This window comes from Mesoplodon bidens (assembly GCF_964165515.1).
Source record: "Mesoplodon bidens genome assembly, chromosome: 3".
Taxonomy (NCBI): Eukaryota; Metazoa; Chordata; class Mammalia; order Artiodactyla; family Ziphiidae; genus Mesoplodon; species Mesoplodon bidens.
The window spans coordinates 73,794,307-73,814,565 of NC_138178.1; the positions used below are offsets into that span (position 1 = coordinate 73,794,307).

The 20,259-nt window shown below is 47.2% G+C and overlaps 1 protein-coding gene across 4 annotated transcripts in view; it reads left to right on the top strand.

Moving 5' to 3' along the window:
- ADAMTS17 (ADAM metallopeptidase with thrombospondin type 1 motif 17) overlaps positions 1-19,839 on the top strand; it is a 350,286-nt gene extending 330,447 nt beyond the window's left edge. For 3 of the 4 annotated variants that reach the window (XM_081230164.1, XM_081230166.1, XM_081230167.1), the window contains 2 exons: positions 17,219-17,396; positions 18,595-19,839. In XM_081230164.1, the coding sequence (XP_081086290.1) occupies positions 17,219-17,396; positions 18,595-18,761 (345 nt within the window). In that variant the 3' untranslated portion in view covers positions 18,762-19,839. The remainder of the gene's footprint in view (positions 1-17,218; positions 17,397-18,594) is intronic. The other variant, XM_081230165.1, reaches the window with a different exon arrangement.
- The last annotated feature ends 420 nt before the right edge of the window (positions 19,840-20,259 follow it).

The window sequence follows — 20,259 nt, forward strand, 5'->3', positions numbered from 1 at the left end:
TGGCATCCAATCAGTGTGCATCCAGCCTTTGGGACGAGCACTGGGCCTGGACTGGTGCCAGCTGCTCCCCCCGCAGCAGGTCTGGCCAGAGCCAGGGCCCAGGGCAGACTAGTTCTTCCCGGCTGAGAACTGCAGGGACACTGACCTGGAAGGCAGCGTGTGTGTATTTATGTGTGTGCACGCGTGCACGCACTGGGAACAAGGGTTGACGGTGGTGGGGACTGCATAGAACTGAACTGAGAGAACCTACCCCAGCTGTTTGCCTCACTGCCACTGCCTTCTTCAGCCGCCATCACTGGGTAGGCTGGCACGCCCCCCACCCCCACCCCAGCACAGCAGTAGAAATCTGTCCGTTGCTTTTCCCTGTGCCTGCTCTGGAGAATTAGGACGGATACCGGTCCCATGGGGCCCTTATCCTCACTCACTGGGTGACCAGGCCAAGAGAAGTGGATTCCAGGGGATGGATCTTCCCCTGACATTTTCACTTGTTCGGACTGGATTTGCTTTCTGATTGATGTGTTATTTTTGCTGTGTCCTTGTCACACAATTGGGGTCAGTGCACTTTTAAACCAGTCATCGTGGATGACCCTCCTGTAACCAGCATCTAAACCTCCCACATGCCAGACTTTGAAGGTAGCAAATAAGTTGCCCAAAAGGAAAGTAGAAAGAAGTCTGAACACTGTCAGATTTCCAGTGTATCTGGACACTTTGACATCTCCCTTCCAAGCAATCTCCTATCACTTGGCCCTCAGGTGCTGTTGAGAAAGATAAGCCTATCTCCAGGGAGATGATGGACAGGCCAGCCCAAAGACATGCAACACAGGTGTTGTCCTGCACTTCCTGAAGTGAGAAGGACCAAGCATCCCTCGGGAGGGGTCTGGCATCCAGCCCTTCCTGTAGCTGGGTGAGGGTGCCTGAGAGCAGCACCAGAACCTTGCTGAGGCAGGGCAGGCTTGGAGGGGATTTGGAGCCCCTTCTCCCTCCCCCAGCCTCAGCAAAAGGCTGAACCCTAACCAGGATCCCATTCGAGAGACCGACTTCACACTCCCAACCCTGCTGAGGGCAGTATTAGTGTTCTGCTCTGTTTGGAAACTGCCGTGCAGCTGCCTGCCCTCCTGGGATATTAGCTAGTTCCAGATCTGTGCGAATCATTGTTTTCTCCCACTAAATGCTGGGCCCATGTATTCAACCTGGGGATGGGGTGGGGAGGGAGGTGTCACTGAAACTGGGAGAGGATGAAATCACATTTCTTTCTAGGACAGCATGTCTTTTAATCAGAAGTTGAGATGTTTCAGTTTCAAGACCAGAGGCATTAATCACCAGTGAAGTGATGGGATGTTTCTAATTAGAAACAAATTATTCTGGAGGGATTATAATAGACGGTGTTTTTAAAGAAGACCATTGGCTCTCTGTGTTAAGAGTATGGCGTTCCCTTTTACGGAAAAGATCAAAAGTGTCCGTTGGGGCTTCCCTGGTGGCGCAGTGGTTGAGAGTCCGCCTGCCGATGCAGGGGACACGGGTTCGTGCCCCGGTCCGGGAAGATCCCACATGCTGCGGAGCGGCTAGGCCCGTGAGCCATGGCCGCTGAGCCTGCGCGTCCAGAGCCTGTGCTCTGCAACGGGAGAGGCCACAACAGTGAGAGGCCCGTGTACCGCAAAAAATAAATAAATAAATAAGTGGCCGTTGACTTCCTGGTGCCAGTGGAGGTCCCCTGGAAGGGGACTGGCCTCACTTGTGAGGCCTCAGTCAAGCCCCAGATGTGCCACTCATACCTGAGCCCCAGCACTTCCCAGAGGCCTTAGAAGATCAAATGAAGCCATAAGCCTGTACGTACCTGTAGCTGCAGAGCCCTAGGAAGAAGCCAGGGAGAGACTCCCATTCAAACATGGCTGTGTCGGTGCATTCCCAAGACTGCTGTTAGATGCCTTCCTGTGTTGTGGGCAGAGATGGGGGCTCAAGTTCCATGGCCTCAGAAATGAACAGACTTTGTGTCACGAGAGGGGCTTGTTCCAGAAAGCTTTCATCCCCAGCACCACTGCAGAAGCCTGCACTTGCTATGGTGGGGATTGACCCCTCCCCCCAACTCTGCAAGGCTGGGCAGCCAGCCCGGCTGGGGCACCCACTTGCTGTGGGCCTGCAACCAAGTCACTGTGATTCAACCAGCATTTCCTGAGCTCCTGTTCTGTGCCAACCTGTGCTGAGCACTGAGGGTACAAGAGTGGACAATGACCCAGCCTAGATACAGACAGGTGGAGCCAGCTGCAGACACCAGGCCACGCTAAGTCCCACTGGGCAGGTACGAATGCAGCCCCTGCCAGGGGCAGCCCCGAACAAGGGTGCTGGTGGAGAGTGATGCTACTTCTGTTGGGATCAGTGACAGTGGCCCTGACATTCACCAGTGCTGTAGAATTTATAAAACACTTTCACTCACATTCTCCCATTTGACCCTATCCCCATTTTACAGGTGAAGAAACTGAGGCTCAGAGTGGCAACGTGACTTTTTTCTTGAGGTCACACAACTAGTAAATGGAAGGGCTAGGAGTCTGATCCCTGCCTTTTGGCTCTTAATCTACCTTTCCTTCAGGTACATAATAATGTCAGAGGCTTAGGTTTCTAATTTGAAATGGGAAGTAGATAAACTGTTATATGCCTCAGGTCTAACCATCATAGGCAGAAGCTTGTTGTAAAGTCAAGTATTTATCTACTCTCTCTCCAGCCCACCAATCAAAACCTTCTCTCCCAAGGGCTTTGTATTAATCATTTACACTGTAGCATAAATCTGTTGTCTCTATAGGAGATCATGCATGTTGTCTCCCCTTATTTGTGAAATAAAAAGTTGAGTCCTTAATAAAAGAAACTTGAGCATCCAAGAGCAAACATAAGAGGCACTGGGGACATCAGGGCCCTTCTCTGGGACTGTGAAACCATACAACACAGGCAGTTAGCACTCTGCATGCAGATAGGGATCAGCAAATCCTCCATTCCGTACTACTCTTGGGAGTGTAAGCAACAGTGAAAGGAGGGTCATCAAACTTCAGTACTTTTCTGGGTAGGGCAGGAGGGAGAGGGGGCAGATACCACCTTGGTCTGGAGCATTTTGTGTGGGTGAACACAGCCTGCCACTGGGTCATGGAGTTAAAGTCCAGGGCCCACACCTGCTCAGATGAGAGAAATGAACTTGTTGTAGAGCAGTGGGGTCCCCGGAAATTGCCAGGAGAGGTGCCTGCATGGGAGTGAACTGAATGCAGTTGACCCTTGTACAACGTAGGCTTAAACAGCATGGGTCCACTTATACGTGGGTATTTTTCAATAGTAAATTCTACAGTGTATGTGGTCCGGGGTTGCATCCTCAGATGCAGAGGAACTGGGGATACGGAGGACCGACTGTACATTACACTTAGAATAACCCCCGAGTTGTTCAAGGGTCAGCTGCAGTCTAAAGGCCAATGTCTTTGCCCCCTCCATTTCCCTGCTGCCCCTGCATTCACCTAGTGTCCTTCCTCAAATCAGCTGCCTTAGTGTGGAATGAGAGATCAGAGAGTGGGGATGCCTCTCCCACATGCCAGTCTAGGTTTTAACCACTGCCTAGACATGACCATTGAATCAGAGAAGCTGTCATCGCTAAGGAACACTTTGGTCTCAACACACGCTATCAGCGACCTCAGAGCAGGGCACATGGTCAGGACAACACAGGTGCACGTCCCTGCTCTGCAGTGACCTCACCTAACCTTGAACCAGCATCATCCTCTGTCAGATGAGTTTAGGGGTACCTACCTCCTAGGGCATCCATGTAAAGCACTTAGTCAGTGCTTGGCTTAGGTGCTCATTTTTATCATCATCATCTTCACCATCATCATCCAGTAGTCACAGGTCTCTTATCTCTGATCAGAATTGCATTTCTTACACAGGCCTGTAAAATATTTATGTCATAGGAGATGAGTTCTTTGAATGTGGTGTGGACCCCATGAAACAGTGCGTGCCCTGACCTGGGGCTCCGCATGATGACAGCGTGGCTCAGGGCAGGAGACGGTTGTGCAGTATTTGCTGGGCATGTAGGCCATCCTTCTGCAGCAGGGGGGTAGGGTCTTTCAAACAGTCTCTGATAAGCTGGGAGAGCTAAGTTACGAAACTGGTAGCAGCTCCTGCCCAAGGGGAGGCAGTGAGACAGCTCCTGTAGCCCACTCTGTGCTCCTGGCGCCCATCTGAAGCAAGAAGCAAGAGCTCTTGGGAGAGCCAGTCCTTGCAAGTCATGGGGGGCGGGGGGGTCACCTGGGCCTTCTGGTTCCCTGACTATAATGTTCCAACCAGAACCTGTAGGTCAGCAGGCTGCGAATTCAGAGAGTTTGAGGGGAACTCAAAGCTAAGGCTGAGGATAGGATTCAAGGATTTGAGGATTTCAAAAACAGTTTGAAAGAAAGTGTGAGTTGAAGGGGGAAGGTGTGTGTGTGTGTGTGTGTGTGTGTGTGTCTAAGAAAGCATTTCCAGTTTCAAGGCTGGAGCAAAGACGGTGGGGATTTTCATCATTGTTTAAGCCTACTATTTCAGGTTTCAACAGCCTCTGAGATTTGCATTGCTCATGCCAAGTTTTGGGGGAAAATCTGTCAAAAATGCTTTTGAGGAGCTTTTGACATTTTAGCAGCCCAGTACCTTTCAGACACGAGCAGAAAATGGAGTTCCCGTAGGGGGTTCACTGCCCCCCTGACTGTCATGCGAGGCTGTCCCATGCTGCCCCTCAGAGGCAGGCTGGCCCCTCGGAGGATGGCTCTGTGAGAGCGTAGGGTGGGCACACTGTGCAGTGAGGGTTCATCTTTGCATTATTTCACCCTAACCCTATTCCTGCTCACCCCAGAGCCTGTGCAGGGAGCCCCTGCCCGTCCTCCACTCTGTAGGAGCCAGCGCTCATGTGTGTATTAAACATTCCTGTCACGTTTTCCTCTTCCCAAGATTTTTACAACTTCCTTTAGCTAATTCTCAAAACATCCCTTTGGAATCTGGTGTCATTTATAGTCGTGATTTTACAGCTGGGAGAAGTGAAGAGGAGGGGGCCCACGCCGTGGTGGAGCGTGTCATCAGCGCTGGGCCACCACATGGTGACAGAGGCCTGGTTCCTCCCTGCTGGAGAGCCGTGTGGCCCCAGAGGAGTGCAGGCCTCCGGGCAGCAGCCGGGATGGGAGGCCCGGGGGCTACATCACGGGGAAGACCGTGGACCCTCTGAGCCTCACGCTCCACCTCTCTGCAGGCGGTGCTGTGCCCTGCAGACACTATTCCTGCAGTCTGTGCACATGTATTCTGCACCTACTGTGTTCTGAGCGCCTGGCCCTGCCACAGCAGCTGCTAGTGTGAAGATTAATGAGGACTCATGGGAATGGGTGTGAGCCCAGTGCCCGGCACCGGGAGGCAGGCAAAAGGTGGACCCTGCTGCTGTTACGACTACCATCTCCACCATCATCATCATCATCTCCACCCGTGGGATGGGTGGCAGGTCCCCAGACCCTGTGTGTGATGTGCAGCTGCAGGCACTTGCTGGAGAGGGGGCTGCCCTTACTCCAGGTCACCTGGCAAGGAGCTTTCCTGGCAGGTTTATTACTGCTCCATTTTGTCTTGGTTTCCTGAGTCTCGGGGAACCATATTAAATGTTAATGTCATGAGTGGCTTGAAAAAACTACCCAACAGTGACAGTGTGCTTCAAAGAAGACCAGATCTGTTTTTTAATACATGTATTTGCTTAGATTTTAAAAGCCTGAAAAATGGCTTCACAGCGATGCTTGGGGCTAATTCGATGCTATCAGGAGACACTGCCGTCTCCTCACTGTTGAATTAAAGTGGAGGCTGAGGGGAGGCCGACAGAGGTGAGATTCATTGTCTGTGCCTGTGCTACCCTTAAGGCAGCGAGCTCAGGTTACAGGAGGATGTAGCTCTGCAGCCTCTCTGGAATCACCTGTGTCTTCAGGGCCAAATCAATCTCTAATTGTGCTCCTGGCAAAGGTGGATGTCCACACCTGCTTGGTGACCGGCATGGCAGCCCAGGGAGGGCTAAGCAGGCCAGGTGACTCAGGGCGCCTTCCCGGGCTCCAGGGACCCCCGGCCAGCTCTCTCTGCTCTTGGCCCTGTGCTTACTGTTGTTAATAATAGTAGCAGCGTTTGTCCATCCCAGACTCCCTGCTAGGCACCTGCTCTAAGCTGTCTCTAATCCTGGAAATCATCCTGCAAGAAAGGTTTTATTATCCTCAAGCTACAAATAAAGAAGCTGGGGCTCGTATAGGCTAAGTAACTTGCCCAAGGTCACACAGCTAGTAAAGGGGGATGCAGCATACTGACAGGCCTGTCCTGTCGCCACTGCACTGTCCCTGCTGAAACTCCGGCCAAGGAGTGGGTAGTTATGCATGGATTTTAGGCCAGGGGCAGGCTAGGCACCAACTCGGCTCAAATGAAAATGCCGCAGGCCTGGACGGTGGCAGCTGCACCAAAGGGTCATTGGTGGAATTTTCCACTTTTATTTGTAATTACATAAGTAATTCTGTCTTGCATGGGAAGACACAGAAGAGAAAAACTAGTCCTACAAAACCAGATGACGGCACAGTAATTTTTTTTAATGGTTTGTCTTCCAAACTTTTATATAGGTACACACACACACACACACACACACACACACACACACACAAAGGTATTGGAAAAAATGGGGTGATTTCTGTACGTGCTACTCCGTAACCTGTCTCCTCACCTGACGCTCTGAAGCAGCCTCTGTGGGGCTGGCTCAGACACCGTTCTTAGGTGGCTAAGCAAATACCCGATATTCTCAAAGGTTCTTCCAAGTGAGCACAAGCCATTCACAGCCCAGAGCTGTGTGAATGGCAGCCCCCAGGACTGCAGCTAAAATTCTGCAAAACCTAATCCCAGGGGCAAAGTTTGCAGGGTCTCACATGGCCCCGACAGCAGCTGAGGGTCAGCTCCAGCCTCTCACCTGGCCCAGCCCTGCCTCTCAGAGGTGTTGGAAAGCCATGAGGACAGACGCTTGAGTCTCTGCAGAATAACTTTGGAGACACCCTCCGTGATCTCATGCGGCAGGTTTTTTTTTTACAGACTGAAAAATTAAAAACCAGCAACTCAGGCTAGGAAAGATAATGAAGAAATGGTGGAGCTGGGCAGTGACTTGGTTTTTTGATTCGTGGCCTCCCATAGAAGCTCCATCCAGTTCAACCTCTAATTCATACGGGAGGAGGGAATTTGGTCCTTGGGGTGGGGCAGCTGGGGTCCTATCCCTCCTCTGCCACTCACTAATCTGTGACCTTGGGCAAGACACTGACCCCCATCAAGCTCAGTGGCCAAGGTCAGCCCCTTGGGATGGTTGTGGAATGTTCCACACTGTCATGGAATCCTACAGGTGAGCTTACAGACAGAACAAGCATGCCGCCCGCATAGGCTGGAGGTGTCATGAATGCTTTCCCCCCACCCAACCCCAGAGCATGTTAAACAAGACTAAGAACTTTCAGAGGGGAGACTAGTCTTTGAGGTCACCCCAAACTCTTGAGTTTTACAATGGCCATTGATCCTTTCTGGCCAGAGACCTTGTCAATTTTGCATTTGGTTTTAGTAGATTCATAGGACTGAGCCCTTGCTCTGATTTCACATAAATAATAACAACACCTGCAAAAGACATTGAAACGCTACCTGGTGTTCCTGGGCAGGAAGTGACCCAGCCAGGCTAATTGCCCCGCCGGCAGAGTCTGCAGACCTCATGGTCAGGGGGCCCATGGGAGCAAGACCATAGTCCCAGATCCTTCTCTGTTAGCCTGTGCAGAGTTTTCTGGGGACACAGAAACCCTGCCTCACCCTGGATGCACCCTTTCTCCAGGAAGGACTATGAGGACACCCCGCTCTTCTTCCTGGTGTGTCTCCTATAGCAGGTGGCGCCAGTGAGCCAAGTCAAGATGGGAAGACAAGGGCTGGTGGTGTCTGTAGAGCAGGACACGTGGCCCCTTCTTCCCCAAGTGCCCAGTAGTCACAGAAATAAGGCCCCACGTACACGCTTTCCCAGGGAGCAGGGCTTTTTAAAAATTTTACAACAAATTTAGATATAAAAGTCTTTAATGGTGTAGGTGGACTAGTCAAATGCCCACTTAAAATATGTAACTTATTCATGTAGTTGTATTTCATATTTAAAGTTTATATATTATGTTTTAATTTAAAAATATTGCTATTTTCATCTTTATCATATTATGAAGTTGAACCTGATAAAATTCTTGTTTCTGTGGGATCGAAAACGGTTGAATATAAGCAGTTTTGTAAAGTGCATCCTAATGTTTGCAGCATCTGTCTTCGTCATCACTCACTCCACTATCTGAATCCCCTGTTCAGTTTGCCAGAGTGTACAGGGCACTGCCATCCCAGTCACTGAGATGCTGCCTTTTTTGAATGTGCTGTTCTCATTGGATATTCCCTTGCAAGCTATGGCATGATGTTGCTCTGTGTTGGCATGACTTTGCATAGGCAAGACTTTGCTTTACATTCATAGGATTTTGCACTGCATTAGGACCCTTGGCGATTTCCTTCACTTACCCTGCTCGTGTGGACCCCCCAGTCTCTGGGTATAGCCACTTACCAGATTACTTTTCTTTCTTTTTTTTTTTTTGAATTTTATTTTATTCACTTCTTTTTTATACAGCATGTTCTTATTAGTTATCTATTTTATACATATTAGTGTATATATGTCAATCCCAATCTCCCAATTCATCCCACCATCACCAACCGTGCCAGCACCCCGCTTTCCCCCCTTGGTGTCCATACGTTTGTTCTCTACATCTGGGTCTCTATTTCTGCCTTGCAAACCAGTTCATCTGTACCATTTTTCTAGATTCCACATATATGCGTTAATATACAATATTTGTTTTTCTCTTTCTGACTTGCTTCACTCTGTATGACAGTCTCTAGGTCCATCCATGTCTCTACAAATGACCCAATTCCATTACTTTTTGTAGCTGAGTAATATTCCATTGCATATATGTACCACATCTTCTTTAACCATTCACCTGTCGATGGGCATTTAGATTGCTTCCATGACCTGGCTATTGTAAACACTGCTGCAATGAACAGTAGGGTGCATGTGTCATTTTGAATTATGGTTTTCTCTGGGTTTATGCCCAGTAGTGGGATTGCTGGGTCATATGGTAATTCTGTTTTTAGTTTTTTAAGGAACCTCCATACTGTTCTCCATAGTGGCTGTATCAATTTTCATTCCCACCAACAGTGCCAGAGGGTTCCCTTTACTCCACACCCTCTCCAGCATTTGTTGTTTGTAGATTTTCTGATGATGCCCATTCTAACTGGTATGAGGTGGTACCTCATTGTAGTTTTGATTTGCATTTCTCTAATAATTAGTGATGCTGAGCAGCTTTTCATGTGCCTCTTGGCCATCTATATGTCTTCTTTGGAGAAATGTCTATTTAGGTCTTCTACCCATTTTTTGATTGGGTTATTTGTTTTTTGTAACCTTGAGCTGCATATATATTTTGGAGATTAATCCTTTGCCCGTTGATTCATTTGCAAATATTTTCTCCCATTCTGAGGGTTGTCTTTTCATCTTGTCTATAGTCTCCTTTGCTGTGCAAAAGCTTTTAAGTTTCTTTAGGTTCCATTTGTTTATTTTTGTTTGTATTTCCATTATTGTAGGAGGTGGGTCAAAAAAGATCTTGCTGGGATTTATGTCAAAGAGTGTTCTTCCTATGTTTTCCTCTAAGAGTTTTATAGTGTCTGGTCTTACATTTAGGTCTTTAATCCATTTTGAGTTTATTTTTGTGGATGCTGTTAGGGAGTGTTCTAATTTCATCCTTTTACATGTAGCTATCCAGTTTTCCCAGCACCACTTATTGAAGAGACTGTCTTTTCTCCATTGCATATCCTTGCCTCCTTTGTCATAGATTAGTTGACCATAGGTGTGTGGGTTTGTTTCTGGGCTTTCTATCCCGTTCCACTGATGAATATTCCTGTTTTTGTGCCAGTACCATATTGTCTTGATTACTGTAGCTTTGTAGTATAGTCTGAAGTCAGGGAGTCTTATTCCTCCAGCTCCGTTTTTTTTTCCCTCAAGATTGCTTTGGCTATTCGGGGTCTTCTGTGTCTCCATACAAATTTTAAGATTTTTTGTTCTAGTTCTGTACAAAATGCCATTGGTAATTTGATAGGGATTGCATTGAATCTGTAGATTGCTTTGGGTCATAAAGTCATTTTCACAATATTGATTCTTCCAATCCAAGAACATGGTATATCTCTCCATCCGTTTGTGTCATCTTTGATTTCTTTCATCGGTGTCTTATAATTTTCTGAGTACAGATCTTTTACTTCCTTAGGTAGGTTTATTCCTAGGTATTTTATTCTTTTTGTTGCAATGGTAGATGGGATTGTTTCCTTAATTTCTCGTTCTGATCTTTCATTGTTAGTGTATAGGAATGCAAGAGATTTCTGTGCATTAATTTTGTATCCTGCAACTACCAAATTCATTAATTAGCTCTAGTAGTTTTCTGGTGGCATCTTTAGCATTATCTATGTATATTACTATGTCATCTGTAAACAGTGACATTTTTACTTCTTCTTTTCCAATTTGGATTTTTTAAATTTCTTTTTCCTCTCTGATTGCGGTGGCTAGGACTTCCAAAACTATGTTGAATAATAGTGGCGACAGTGGACATCCTTGTCTTGTTCCTGATTTTAAAGGAAATGCTTTCAGTTTTTCACCATTGAGAATGATGTTTGCTGTGGGTTTGTCATATATGGCCTTTATTGTGTTGAGGTAGGTTCCCTCTATGCCCACTTTCTGGACAGTTTTTATCATAAATAGGTGTTGAATTTTGTCAAAAGCTTTTTCTGCGCCTATTGCGATGATCATATGGTTTTTATTCTTCAGTTTGTTGCTGTGGTGTATCACATTGATTGATTTGAGTATATTGAAGAATCCTTGCATCCCTGGGATAAATCCCACTTGATCAGGGTGTATGATCCTTTTAATGTGTTGTTGGATTCTGTTTGCTAGTATTTTGTTGAGGATTTTTGCATCTATATTCATCAGTGATATTGGTCTGTAATATTCTTTTTCTGTAGTATTTTTGTCTGGTTTTGGTATAGGGTGATGGTGGCCTCATAGAATGTTTGGGAGTGTTCCTTCCTCTGCAATTTTTGGAAGAGTTTGAGAAGGATGGGTGTTAGCTCTTCTCTAAATGTTTGATAGAATTCATCTGTGAAGCCATCTGGTCCACGGCTTTGTTTGCTGGAAGATTTTTAATCACAGTCTCAATTTCATTACTTGTGATTGGTCTGTTCATATTTTCTTTTTCTTCCTGGTTCAGTCTTGGAAGGTTATACTTTTCTAAGAATTTGTCCATTTCTTCCTGGTTGTCCATTCTATTGGCATACAGTTGCTTGTAGTAGTCTCTCATGATGCTTTGTATTTCTGCAGTGTCTGTTGTAACTTCTCCATTTTCATTTCTAATTTTATTGATTTGAGTCCTCTCCCTCTTTTCCTTGATGAGTCTGGCTAAAGGTTTATCCATTTTGTTTATCTTCTCAAAGAACCAGCTTTTAGTTTTATTGATCTTTGCTATTGTTTTCTTTGTTTCTATTTCATTTATTTCTGCTCTGATGTTTATGATTTCTTTTCTTCTACCAACTTTGGATTTTGTTTGTTCTTCTTTCTCTAGTTCCTTTAGGTGTAAAATTAGATTGCTTTTTTGAGATTTTTCTTGTTTCTTTAGGTAAGATTTTATTGCTATAAACTTCCCTCTTAGAACTGCTTTTGCTGCATCCCATAGGTTTTGAATCATTGTCTTTTCATTGTCATTTGTCTCTAAGTATTTTTTTATTTTCTCTTTGATTTCTTCAGTGATCTCTTGGTTACTTAGTAACGTATTGTTTAGCCTCCATGTGTTTGTGTTTTTTACATTTTTTTCCCTTGTAACTGATTTCTAACCTCATGGCATTGTGGTCAGAAAAGATGCTTGATATGATTTCAGTTTTCTTAAATTTTCCGAGGCTTGATTTGTGACCAAAGATGTGATCTATCCTAGAGAATAGTCTGTGTGTACTTGAGAAGAAAGTGTAATCTGCTGTTTTTGGATGGAATGTTTTATAAATATCAACTAAATCTGTCTGGTCTATTGTGTCATTTAAAGCTTTTGTTTCCTTATTAATTTTCTGTGTGGATTATTTGTCCACTGGTGTAAGTGATGTGTTAAAGTCCCCCACTGTTATTGTGTTACTGTCCATTTCCTCTTTTATAGCTCTTAGCAGTTGCCTTATATATTGAGGTACTCCTATGTTTGGTGCATATATATTTATAATTGTTATATCTTTTCTTGGATTGATCCCTTGGTCATTATGTAGTGTCCTTCTTTGTCTCTTGTAATAGTCTTTATTTTAAAGTCTATTTTTTCTGATATGAGAATTGCTACTCTAGCTTTCTTTTGGTTTCCATTTGCATGGAATATCTTTTTCCATCCCCTCACTTTCAGTCTGTATGTGTTCCTAGGTCTGAAGTGGGTCTCTTGTAGACAGCATATACATGGGTCTTGTTTTTGTATCCATTCAGCAAGCCTGTGTCTTTTGGTTGGAGCATTTAATCCATTCACGTTTAAGGTAATTATTGGTATGTATGTTCCTATTACCATTTTCTTAATTGTTTTGGGTTTGTTTTTGTAGGTCCTTTTCTTCTCTTGTGTTTCCCACTTAGAGAATTTCCTTTAGCATTTGTTGTAGAGCTGGTTTTGTGGTGCTGAATTCTCTTAGCTTTTGCTTGTCTGTAACGCTTTTGATTCCTTCATGAAATTTGAATGAGATCCTTGCCAGGTAGAGTAATATTACTTGTAGGTTCTTCCCTTTCATCACTTTAAATATATTGTGCCACTCCCTTCTGGCTTGTAGAGGTTCTGCCAAGAAATCAGCTGTTAACCTTATGGGAGTTCCTTTGTATGTTATTTGTCATTGTTCCCTTGTTGGTTATAATTAGTTTTCTTTGTCTTTAATTTTTGTCAATTTGATTACTATGTGTCTCGGCATGTTTCTCCTTGGGTTTATCCTGCCTGGGACTCTCTGTGCTTCCTAGACTTGGGTGGCTTTTTTCTTTCCCATGTTAGGGAAGTTTTCAACTATAATATCTTCAAATATTTTCTCGGGTCCTTTCTCTCTCTCTTCTCCTTCTGTGACCCCTATAATGCAAATGTTGGTGCATTTAATGTTGTCCCAGAGGTCTCTTAGGCTTTCTTCATTTCTTTTCATTATTTTTTCTTTATTCTGTTCCATGGCAGTGATTTCCACCATTCTGTCGTCCCAGTCACTTATCCATTCATCTGCCTCAGTTATTCTACTACTGATTCCTTCCAGTGTTTTTTTCATTTCAGTTATTGTATTGTTCATCTCTGTTTGTTTGTTCTTCATTTCTTCTAGGTCTTTGTTAAACATTTCTTGCATCTTCTCGATCTATGCCTCCATTCTTTTTCCGAGGTCCTGGATCATCTTCACTGTCATTATTCTGAAATATTTTTCTGGAAGGTTGCCTATCTCCACTTCATTTAGTTGCTTTTCTGGGGTTTTATCTTGTTCCTTCATCTGGTACATAGCCCTCTGCCTTTTCATCTTGTCTAACTTTCTGTGAATGTGGTTTTTGTTCCACAGGCTGCAGGATTGTAGTTCTTCTTGCTTCTGCTGTCTTCCCTCTGGTGGATGAGGCTATCTAAGAGGCTTGTGCAAGCTTCCTGATAGGAGGGACTGGTGGTGGGTAGAGCTGGGTGTTGCTCTGGTGGGCAGAGCTCAGTAAAACTTTAATCCACTTGTCTGCTGATGGGTGGGGCTGAGTTCCCTCCCTGTTGGTTGTTTGGGCTGAGGTGGCCCAGCACTGGAGCCTACAGGCTCTTTGGTGGGGCTAATGGTGGACTCCAGGGCATACTTCCCAGAACTTCTGCTGCCAGTGTCCTTGTCCCCACAGCGAACCACAGCTGCCCCACCACCTCTGCTGGAGACCTTCCAACACTAGCAGGTAGGTCTGTTTCAGTCTCCTCTGGGGTCACTGCTCCTTCCCCCTGGGTCCTGGTATGCACACTACTTTTTGTGTGCCCTCCAAGAGTGAGGTCTCTTTCTCCCCCAGTCCTGTCGAAGTCCTGCAATCAAATCCCACTAGCCTTCAAAGTCTGATTCTCTGGGAATTCCTCCTCCCGTTGCCAGACCTCCAGGTTGGGAAGCCTGACATGGGGCTCAGAACCTTCACTCCAGTGGATGGACTTCTGTGGTATAATTGTTCTCCAGTTTGTGAGTCACCCACCCAGCGGTTATGGGATTCGATTTTATTGTGATTGCACCCCTCCTACCGTCTCATTGTGGCTTCTCCTTTGTCTTTGGATGTGAGGTATCTTCTTTGATGAGTTCCAGTGTCTTCCTGTCGATGATTGTTCAGCAATTAGTTGTGATTACGGTGCTCTCGCAAGAGGGAGTGAGTGCATGTCCTTCTACTCTGCCATCTTGAACCAATTCCTACCAGATTACTTTTCAAGAGATCTTTAAAAATTTCTTACACCATCCTCCCTCTTTTATGATTATGGTGTCCTACTTCCAGGAGAAGAGAGTTAAATTTCTTTGTGTCCCTTTTTCTTTTAACCCCCAGGTGATCTTGCTACAAATAATTGAGGGTATTCCTTACCCCACCCCTGAACTATGAGAGGTTTTGTTGTTACTTAATTATAAGGCAACTTATTCTTTTCCTAGAATAATTTTGAGTGAAAGGCTTCATCTCTTGTATTTGAGCACACCTATCACCTGTATATAAACTCATCAGTTGGGGCTGCAGGTGGATGTCTGTTCTTGCTTAATTACACATTTGTATACAAATACTTGACTACTTCATGGTAAGAAAAGAGAGCTCCTCACACTCTACACAGGACACAGGGAAGAAGTTCAGGGTAAGTCAGAGTTTCTCAGCTCTGGCTGCTTGTTGCTGTTACCTGGAGAACTTTGAAAAATACTGATGCCCAGTGCATCATCCAGGGATAATGATTGATTGGTCTGGGACATCAAGACCTTTCAACGCTCTCCAGGTAATCCCATGCAGCAGATCCCAACCTGAAGCCACTCCCTCCGAGACACCCTCCAGGTGTCACGTTGCTATGACACTTGTCCCATGTTCCAGGTCTCCAGTTGGTGGGAACCTCCTCATGTGACGTCATTCTTCCACTGCAGCACCCCTCAAATTTCCAAATGCTCCAGTACCAACTCCTGAGGTCTGGGGTGGAACCCAGAAATGTGCATTGATCATGCACGAAGGATTCTCAAGACTGTGAGCAGCCCTTGATGGATTTATCCAGAAGATGGATATGGAGCCAGGCACACAGCCTTGCCTGTCAGGGAGAGCCCATTCTGGTTTGAACACGCCAGGACTCTCAAGGGGGGTGGGGGGGTTGGTTGTGTAGGCAATGGGGCACTTGTGGTTTTCCTACCTCTTTCATGATTTGAAAAGACTGGGCCCCATCAGAGCACCATGCTCTCTGAGCTCTTTATCCTTCTAAAGTGGAAAAAAAATGTGATCCTGCTTGTTAGACTAGAAAGCAGAGGAATTCACCTGAGGCGTAAAAACCCCTTTGGGAGCGCAGTTGATGGCCACTTCTCATGGATGAAGGGATCCACGCTGAGTCTGTGCAGTGTAATCCCTCACAGACCCCCAGTGAAGGCCCTTCCTCCAGCACAGGCCATGGTCAGACCCAAGGGGAGGAGAGAGGGAGGCATGTGATCCAGATGGCACCTGGCATCTTCACCACATGTGGCATTCAGAGGAAAGGCCATGGTCCCCTCTCTCTACCCTGAGGTCCCAGTGTTAACTCCAGCTGGGCTACTATACCTGTGGTCTTTGCTTTATTAAAGTTTTGCAGAGTGCTCTCAGAACCCCGTAAATCATGGGTTGTGAGCATGTGTGCTGGGAGACCCCAGATGGAGAGAGTGCACATGTGGACCAGGCTCTCTGGCTGGGAGGAGACCAACTTAATGGAGAGACGGTTCCAAGGGCTCCCCGGAAAACAAGCAAGGGCCGAGAGGCTATCAAGCAGGATGGGGGAGTGGTGCTGGATACCTGGCAGGTTCCCTGTCAAACACTTTAAAGGAGCCCAAAGAGGAATGGGAAGAAGAGCAGGAGACAGAACACATAGTAAAGTCTTAGAAGGCCACTCACTGGGAATGCAGGATGGTCTGCTGAACTAAATACATTAGTTTGGTTTTAGCACACCCACATCTGCAAATGCTGGAAATGCCAAGAACAAGAGATTGGGTGTCTAAATTAAAACTGTTAGCCCCAATATTAGTCCATGAGTCCATTATGCAAGAAAGGTTGCACTTCTTCATTTTCTCTAACTTTACTTAATTCTGACCCCTAACCCTCCAGGCTTGTAGAAATTCAGCCCCATCATTACTGGGCTCCTCTCCACACCCAGGGCTGGACAGAGGCCCGGGAGCCTCACGTGGCACAAAGTGCCAAGGGGATCCCTGTGGCCATCAGGTTCAGTCCCTCCTGGGTGCCAGCAAGCCACCCTGCTCACTGGAGAATTTCAAAACCCAGATGGTTCTCTGCTTGGAACAGGCATGAGAGGGTGGGAGGTGAAATGCAACCAGCATAAACTAATATTTCAACAATTGTGTCTTAGCTCAGGCTGCTGTAACAAAATACCACAGGCTGGGTGGCTTAAACAACAAGACATTTATTTCTCACAGTTCTGGAGGCTGAGAAGTTTGAGGTCAAGGTGCTGGCATATTTGGTTCTTGATGAGGGACAACTTCCTGGCTTTCAGATGGCTGACTTGTCATGTGTCCTCATGTGGTGGAGGGATAGAACTCTGATCTATCTTCTTCTTATAAGGACACTAATCTCATCATGGGGGCCCCACCCTCATGACCTCATTTAAACCCAATTACCTCCCAAAGGACCTACCTTCAAATGCCATCCCACTGGGGGTTAGGGCTTCAACATGTAAATGTTGGGGAGACACAAACATGCAGTCCCTAACATCTTGAAACAGTTTTCCATCAGGCAGCTGGTATGCAGCCAAGCCCTCTTATCCTACAACTATTTCAAGCACATAGGAATGACATGCAGGGGCCTGACCCAAGGGTGCTATGATGTGAGGCCATTGTCAAAGCCCCTCAGCCCGGGTTAGGCCCCTAGCTCAGCTGTCCCCAGCTCACCTCTCCCTGTCTCTGGCAGTGCTCATCGACCTGTGGGAAGGGCCTGCAGTCCCGTGTGGTGCAGTGCATGCACAAGATCACCGGGCGCCATGGCAATGAGTGCCCTACCCTCTCCAAGCCGGCAGCCTACAAACAGTGCCACCAAGAAGTCTGCAATGACAAGATCAACGTGAACACCATCACTTCCCCTCGCCTTGGTGAGTGCCTCTGATGGCCCCCAGCTCCTGGGGCTGCTGCATGCCCTGGCCAGCAAGTCCCCACTGGCAGTGGGAGTTCTATAAGCCAGAAAGCCCCCCTCCTTGGGGCTTATTTGAATTCTGGAAAGGCTAACGTGTCAGTTTTGTAGAGGATCTGAGGTTTCAGAGATGGAATTTCATCCTTGTCATGAAAAAAGATGTTTGTTTACTGTGGTCTCAAACACTTGAGCCCCTCTGCCAACAAATGAGGAACATGGGAGAATGTTCCTCAAGTGTTTTGGGATTCCTGTGCATGAAGGAGGCAAAGGGAGGTGCATCCTTCAGGAAATGAAGGATCTGGGGGTGTCATTCATGAAATCTTGGTGATGTGTGCATGGAATGTTCCTCAAGCTAATGCTTGAGAAGAAAACAGAGGTGTTGGCAGGTTGGAGTCTTTAATTCGGCAGGGAGCTTTTGTGTGAGCAGCTTGGATCCAAGTGTTCCAAACCCAGCCCTTTACTAGGCCACATCCCCGGCCCGTGGTGGCACAAAAAGAAGAATATCTAGCACTGATCGAATGATTCTATTGAAAAGAGTCTCTGCTTTTCCAGTTAGAAATTCCTAGGGAACTCTTTCCCCACCCAGTGCCCCTTTCCCTAATGCTAGAATGCCACCAACATGAAGGGGATTTCCAAGCAGCTTCACTGGGGGGGGTCTTTGAGCTTGCAGAGGTGTTCACCAGGCTTTTGCATGCCCTCAGGCTGGACTATCTCTCTGCACTACCAAGATCCTGAAGGAGATTCAGGCCACCTGCTTGTGCTGTGACCTTTTGTGGGCCCTTTGATATCTACTGCCCTGTGCCATTCTGTTTTATCAATGCCAACAGATAACGTCCTCCGCCATAAAATAACAGTACACACCACTTAACCTCAGAAGCCGGTGGGGGGGCGGGGCAGTGCCCTCGCCTTAAGGAGGCAGTCAGACCACTGAACTCTGCCAAGTGGTCAGGTTGGACCCAGAGTGTGTCCCTTGCAAAAGAAAGCCACATCCACAATGGCCCTGGCAGGGGCATGGTTTCCCCAGTCTGTGCAAAGCTCCAGTGTACACATGGGTAAGGGCAGCCCCAGACTATGTCAGACTGCAGGCCATCTGTGTGCACATGATGACGTCCCCAGGCCACCCATAACCTCTGGGCTTTCTCTCTCCACTGTCCCCTTAGCTGCTCTGACCTACAAATGCACACGGGACCAGTGGACAGTGTATTGCAGGGTCATCCGAGAAAAGAACCTCTGCCAGGACATGCGGTGGTACCAGCGCTGCTGCCAGACATGCAGGGACTTCTATGCGAACAAGATGCGCCAGCCACTGCCGCCACCAAGTTCATGACAGGCGGCCAGTGGTCCCGCGATGCTCCGACATGAGGTCTGAGTCCTGACGACATGGCTAGTTGAAAGCCCACCCACCCGAGAGCACACCAGTCCTACGGCTGGGACCCCCAAAGCACACCACGGCTCACCCAGGAGGCTGTCCCAAGAACCCAATTGCTTAGAACCTGAGAGTGGACTTGACGTTTGCTTAGTGCTTTTATACTTAATATATTGTTAACAGCCACTGGATGGCTTTCTACGGTAAGGAAAAAATAGGCATGAGTCACAAAATAATTGTAATTTCTAAGGTTCCACGTACCTCAAAGGGAACACCTCTGACAGAAATCGTCAAGAGAAACGTCACAGGCGCCCCTGTCTTGGCTTTCCTCTGACGTTTGAATTCCCAGTGCTTGATGTATCGGGGGAGGGGGAGGATATCCAAAAACTGAGACGTTTTACTTTAAAGCAGGCTTTATTCTGAAAGCCCGTGACACCCTGGATGGAAGGAGGCTTCTCTGGAGAGGCCGGGCTGCTGGAGCCCCCTTGACACCACAAGGACAGCACTTGGCCCCTCCACCCTGTCAGGGAACGTGCTCTCTAGATCGCGGCTTTTCCTTGGAGGTCTTGTCCCTGAGAGTCTGAGTCTGTGTGAACTAAAAAGGACGCTAGGGCTGTGTAGTTCTGCATACCACCTACGTGGGGGAGAATATTCCAGAAGGGCTTGGGTTTGGGGCGTATTTAGTTTTCAGATCTCTGTTGTCCCCCACACAGGGAAACAGAAGAGCCTCTCTTCAAGGTGCTGTGAGAGGAGGCACGTGCTAAGTTTGGCCTTGGGATTGCTTCCTGGCATAGAGGTGAGCTCAGGGCAGCTTTGGGAGGGGTGGAGGGGCTCCCCCTCTGCTTCTGGGGACCTCTGCTCTAGCCAGTACTTCATAAAGCTTTGCACCTTAGAGATGGCTTCCCATTGACCTTGGCCATCTATCTGAAGTTGATTCTTAGAACCTCTGAAGACTCAGGCTCAGGCCTGGCGCTTCACCCTGGCACGGGGCAGGTTTCCTCCAGGGCTGCTCAGCCTAGTGCCAGGATGGGTGGAGGAGTGGCCCCTGGCCAGGATGGCCACATACCCACCCAGCCTTCCCGTGGCCCAGACCTTGCAATGTTCATCATTGTCATGCTGTCGTTGTTGACTCGTCTTAGTGGGGCAAGAATGACACTCAGAAAATCCGGAAGAAGGTATTTGCCTCCTACAGACACCTCACCCCTCAAAACAGAACTGTGCCCTCTCTGGAGCCCAGGGAGATGAAAAGAGTGTCCTCTGTGAAAACACAGAAGATGGTAGGACCCTGCCCGCCTGGGAGCTGGGAGGAGGGGACCTGACATGCTGGGAGGTCTGGTCTGCTGACCAACTCAGTGGGCCTTTGATGGGTGCTTATATTCAAGGACTTTATCATGAGAAACCCACCCTCTCCTCCCTTATTTCAGAGGGGATCTTACTTAGGCTAATCTCCATGGGATCA